Source organism: Epinephelus lanceolatus, chromosome 15 (genome assembly GCF_041903045.1).
Source record: "Epinephelus lanceolatus isolate andai-2023 chromosome 15, ASM4190304v1, whole genome shotgun sequence".
Classification (NCBI taxonomy): Eukaryota; Metazoa; Chordata; class Actinopteri; order Perciformes; family Serranidae; genus Epinephelus; species Epinephelus lanceolatus.
Genome location: NC_135748.1, coordinates 28,037,616 through 28,043,615, shown reverse-complemented (window position 1 = coordinate 28,043,615; position 6,000 = coordinate 28,037,616). Strand labels below are relative to the sequence as shown.

At 42.7% G+C, this 6,000-nt stretch overlaps 1 protein-coding gene across 4 annotated transcripts in view; it reads left to right on the top strand.

The window, feature by feature from the left end:
• The first annotated feature begins 1,560 nt into the window (after positions 1 to 1,560).
• Positions 1,561 to 6,000, top strand: part of fermt2 (FERM domain containing kindlin 2) — a 62,471-nt gene continuing 58,031 nt past the window's right edge. The window contains exons 1-2 of one of the 4 annotated variants that reach the window (XM_033642514.2): positions 1,561 to 1,801; positions 4,718 to 4,875. In XM_033642514.2, coding sequence (XP_033498405.1) covers positions 4,719 to 4,875 — 157 coding nt within the window. In that variant the 5' untranslated portion in view covers positions 1,561 to 1,801; position 4,718. The remainder of the gene's footprint in view (positions 1,802 to 4,717; positions 4,876 to 6,000) is intronic. The other 3 variants (XM_033642517.2, XM_033642516.2, XM_033642518.2) reach the window with 3 other exon arrangements.

Genomic DNA, 6,000 nt, shown 5'->3' with positions numbered 1-6,000 from the left:
CACAATTCCCACTTACAACCGTCCCCATTTTGGTACTAAAAGGTGGAGCTGTGAACACTGCAGTCTGTTGATTGGTCAATAGAGGACGGTCACTCTGCTCAGGGCTGAGTTGTGGCTGGTTTTGAGGCTCATGTAACCACTGTTCATACCGTGGAGAGTTTTATTAGTGAACTGTAACTATAAAAGGAAAGGATGTTTTGCTGCCGGCAATTTTTAAGGTGGAAAGTTAACTTGTATTGTTACTCAATGCATGAGTTGATGACATGAATCCACCAGCACACCTTAAATTTCACTGTGACAACTTTGACCATTACTTTAGTTTTTATATGACATACACTTTTAGTAATGAGTGGACCTTCAAGCGTATATCTTAATTTCGGCCGGATTATGTGAGCTGCATATATTCTAATCCTCACTTGGAGAAAAAAAAGTGTCGTGGAGTGTAGTTCCTGTGGGCTCCAGCAACACTAAACCCCTGAGCTTGTCTGAGAAGGACTAAATGCACAAACCCACCATTTTTATATATCCCATGGAGAGAGACTCTCAGTAGCCATGTTTCCATCAGCCTGTTTAGATGCGCATCTAGAAGTATCGCATCGGAAAATTATGATGGAAACACCAAAATTCGAATTAAAATCCCCTGATTCGCACAAACCAAAATACGCTTGCTTTAGCTGGGTTTTGGTTGATTCGAAAAAATGTTGATTCGCAAAACGGGGGATGGAAACAGTTATATTCGAATTAAGTCTGACATAGCGCACCTCTCCATGGTGATATCCACACTCCGGGTCGGGAAGGCAGTAACACATTTACAAGCTGGTTGCCAACCGCCAGAAAACGTAGAAGAAGAATGCGAGACTTGTTTTGTTTCCGGTTCTGCGGAAAACTCACGCGACTTCGTGGTTTTCACCAAAGTCTGTACATTTAATGGAAACACACAGGATTCGTATTTCATTTAATGCGCATTTCCCAATGATTCGAATCACTTTTGGATGGAAACATAGCTACTGCAGCCTGTTTTATTTTGTTCTGAAACTGTCGGCATGTAACCTCGTTCTGTAGACGATACTTGAATAAATGAGGCGCAGACTGGACGGAGCTGTGAGTGACAACAACCCCGCCGACATTTAAGGGTACTGCAGTGGAAACGCTAGGGTCTAGGTACCATGTCTGAAGGGTACTGTTGGTTCCAAAGGTACCATACTGAAAGTGTTTAGTGGAAATGGGGCTACTCATTTGATAGAATTTGTTCTTTTGGATCCTTAACATTTCTATTTAATATTTTTGTTTCTATGACCTTAAAAGGACCAGAAAATAGCTGCGTGCCAACCAACCCGGTCTCCCCTATTTAGAGAGGTATTTAGAGGTCAAATAATGATAATAAAAAAGCATGACTTGTATTTTTACCAAGTGGTGACCAAATAAAGGTCAGAAAGGGAGAAGTAACCCCCAATCCCCTCTCCAACCCCCTGACTGTGTGTGTGTGTGTGAGTGTGTGAGGTGACGGGGGGCCAGTGGGCGACCAGCACAGCTCCCAGTCTGAAAGGAAAAGTGGGACTGGAGCAGTGACGTTATCCGCTGCTGGAAAGAGGGAGGGAGAAAGAGAGGGACGGCTGGACTCCATTAAGCCGAAGCCTGCTGGAAAACTGTTTGGGATACTTCACTTCTTCTGCGACTTCTTCAGGGATTTCTTTCTGCTTTTATTGTCTGAAAAACTCTTCATACATGATTTAAAGAGGGGGAAGTTGCTCTGCACCGTGTAGTCGACTGTTTTAGTGGGGTTTATTTCGTCTTTGTGAAGGTGAGTAGATTTAAATGTTCGTCCTCAAAGCTTTGCTCGTGCGCCGCTGGGAAATATGGAAACGTTGCTCTCTGTTGTCCAGTTTATGCTTTAAATAACTTAAATAACAACTGTTTTACTAATTTAAGTTGGTTATTTGCGTTTGGAGACACTTTAAAACTGAACTTACGCCTTTACTGACGGCCTGGGTGAGTGTGCATGTAGCCGGGAGCTTCTTGTACGGACTCTGCTTACATAATTAACTCCTCCGCCTATTTGTAACACAGCCTTTACCGTTATTTTTAACAGGTGAACCGGCACTTTCCCGGTGATAATAGCTACCAGAGGTGCTTGTTGAACTTGTAGCCGCCGGCCTGCAGCCTTTGTTCGGCCGTGTGTATTGACCAGACGGCTGCTTGTATCGCCAGGCCACTGTGTACCGGACAGGCTCACATCCCAGGATGACAGATAGGCTACAATGTAACTTTTTGGCAGTGACTTCACACAACAGGGCGCGTCTTGTTCCCAGCAGAGAGCATGAGGAGAGTCACCGTGATGATGAGTTTATTCACCTTCATCCCTTTTCTTAATCATCCCTCCGGGTCAGATGTTCATTAGTGAGATAAAATAACTCATCTGTAGTGTTTCTGTAACCATACAGCAATGTTGGAAGAGGTGCCTCCTACTTAACTTAAATAAAAGTGCCAATACTAGAATGGAAAAATACTCCATTATCAGCACAAGATGTGCTTCCAACGCTTTACTGAATCAGTAGCTAAATATATAAGTATTGACAGTAATAAATAAAGGATGAACCTCTTAACAGGGTGTCTGCGGGTCTTTAATTTTTAAAATATCCCAAATTCAGTCTCATAAATACTTGGCTGTAAAAGTCATTAAATAGTCTCAATTAATAACATTTTATCTGATATAGTTTGGCCATCTTTTGATTTATTTTTGTCAATGAGTCAAGCTCTTCAGCACAAAAGTCCACATTTCTGATGTTACAGGTCTCTAAACCTGCCACTGAACCTAACACTGTCTGTTTTTAGGGGTGCAAGGATTCACCAAACCCAGGGTTCAGTTCAGACCTTGGTTTTTGAGTCTAGATTCAGATATCTGTTTTAGAGCCTAGATTTTAGTTCAGACCTCTGTTTTTGAGCCAGGGTTCAGTTCCGACCTTGCTTTTCAAGCCATAGCTCAGTTTAGACCTCTTTTTTTGAGCTACGATTCAGTTCAGATCTCGACTTTTGAGCCATGGATCGGTTCAGACCTCAGTCTTTGAGCCATGGATCAGTTCAGACCTCGTTTTTTTTGAGCCACAGTTCAGTTCAGACCTTGGTTTTTGAGCCATGGTTCAGTTCAGACCTCAGTCTTTGAGCCAGGGTTCAGTTTGGACCTCAGTCTTTGAGCCATGGATCCGTTCAGAGCTTGTTTTTTTGAGCCACAGTTCAGTTCAGACCTTGGTTTTTGAGCCACAGTTCAGTTCAGACCTCAGTCTTTGAGCCAGGGTTCAGTTCAGACCTCAGTCTTTGAGCCATGGATCCGTTCAGACCTCGTTTTTTTGAGCCACAGTTCAGTTCAGACCTTGGTTTTTGAGCCATGGTTCAGTTCAGACCTCAGTCTTTGAGCCATGGTTCAGTTCAGACCTCAGTTTTTGAGCCATGGTTCAGTTCAGATTTCAGTTTTTGACCCACAGTTCAGTTCAGACCTTGGTTATTGAGCTACAATTCAGTTCAGACCTCAGTTTTTGAGCCACTGTTCAGTTCAGATGGGATGGGTCTACGTGTATATTATTTTCTTTTTTACTTACCTGCAATGCTTGAATTAGAAAAAGATGATTTGCTCCCAAATCAGTCTTAAACTTGGCAAAAATTATCTTGAAAGGTCTTAAATACATCATATATAAGTATCTGATACCTGTAGACACCCTGTGTTAGGAGCAAGAAATAACAATTAAATCTTATATTGTGGTATATGTAGTTTTATAGCGTTGATATATATAAACATATCAATAGAGTGTCAACTGGAAGAACTGTGTATGGAGAAAGTTATCAGTTGAAAGTGTCTGTTTTTACCAAACCTAGTGTTTTGTATCCCCTTCAAATGGAGAAACTTGATCACTTTGATGCAAAATGTACAATTTGTGCCTACAATTTGTTTTTACTGTGCTCAGTAAATGCTCTCATTGTTTTAACTCCACACCTCCAGTGTGTGTGTGTGTGTGTTAGGCAGGCTTTTGACTATAAATCTGTAGTCCCAGTCCAAGTTGACTTTAACCCTGATGACATCACCATGACAACATCAGGGTTTACTATTACTTTGGAAAACTCCTCCACACAGTTGCTGTAAATGCTGAATAGTCAACTTATTTTGATGTGTCATATGGCTGGAGCAACCAGTATAGTAAAGGTTAATGGTATGACAAAATCTAATGGTTGACACATTTTCTGTTGTCGTAGTTTCCACCCTTAGACCCCATCAAAGTGCTGGAAAGTATTGATGCATTCATGTATAAATCCTATTTTAATGGCATGACACATCAAGGTGGTGCCCAGTCCAGTTCTCTTGTATACCAGTGTATCGATATGTGAACTAGTCACATATTTTGAATGTAAAATCTTAGAATGTAGTATATGTGTAGTTCTCCTGGAGTAGAAGCATATGTTTAGAGGTTAAAGTACTTAAGTGCTCAAGAACAGAACTCAAGTATATCTCTTAAGTTAATTAAACCTCTCCTAAGTGCACACGCACAGAAATATCAGTCTAGAGTCTGATATCTAACAGGGACAGGGTACAACTCATTCTCAAGACCTTGCATGCATTGCCTTTGCACCATATTTTCCTTTCCAGAGGGTCAAAGAGTTTCTTTATACTCCAGTGTGACAGAATATTAGCCGGACCTTCTCCCCTCCTGACTGTGGCTCTGTTTGGCAGGATGGCGCTGGACGGGATCCGGATGCCCGATGGCTGTTACGCCGACGGGACGTGGGAACTGAAGATGCATGTCACTGACCTCCACAGGGACGTGTCGCTGAGGGTAACTGGGGAGATCCACATTGGCGGAGTCATGCTCAAACTGGTGGAGAAACTAGGTACGCATGCAAGCAGCTTATATAAAGTGTAATAAACAGGCTTGATCTTAGTCTTAATGGACTAATTTTTACACATGACAGAAATAACAGCAGTCAAATGAGAGTCTGCAGATTCCATTGCATTCCATTTGCAATGGGGTGGAGATTGTTGGCAGTAATGACAGCCCTTTCCTTTGACCTCTGACCCTGTACCATCCTGCCAAAGCTGAATGTCTGTGTGTCAATGGTGGGTTTGTGTTATCTGTTCACATTTGTTTGGCAATAAATACCCCCTTCTTTTCTGTGAAGTGAGATTCCACTAAGTAAGCACCGCTCTTCTATGCAAACGTATAAATGTTTCACAATACTGGCCAAAGTTAAGAACACACATTCTCTAAATTAGTCAAAGCTGGGAACTCAAAAGAATGTTTTCTGCCAGAAACCCTGGGAGAAAATGTATGAAAGCGGAGTTTGTGAACAAGCTATATTATTGTCTTTGGAGACTATTAAATGAGTTGGGAAATTTCGCCGTTTTTGACATTTGATGCATGACACCAGCTCAAACTCCTCTTTCAGGCTGGTGGACTCGCCTCTCAGGGGTTAATATTCCTCTTTGTTACCCTGCAGTGTATATGGGTCAGTAACTCAAGGTATAAAGAAACCATACACAGCTTCCCTCCCCCCCTCTGTATCACGCACTGTTCTGCAACTGCAGTTACGCACTTGACAAGTTTTGGGTGCAAGTAAGCATAAGAGTCCTCTGTTCCAGCCACTTGAACACTGCCCTGCTTCACGCAGGCTGGGGAGAAGTTCAGTGGTGGCGGCAGTGCGATTTGGGAGTGACAGTGCGTTGTGTGTTGATGGCGCTTGAACGCTCAGCATTCCTGCAGCGCTCCAAGGTTTTATTCCCTGCCCATGGTCCCGTTTTTAGCTCTCCTGTTAGAGCTCCACATAATTGAGGTCTTTGTTCTTTGTGGTTGTCTGTGCTGGTGCTGAGCAGCATCTACACTAGGCGAGTGCAGTGTTGCTGCCGCGTGTGGGACGACGTGAATTCATTGGTCCAGCTCCAGTCAAGGCTTGGCCTTATCCATTGTTTGAGTTGTGTTTGCACTTTTTGTTAAGGCCTGGTTGAAGGGTATGACCTTT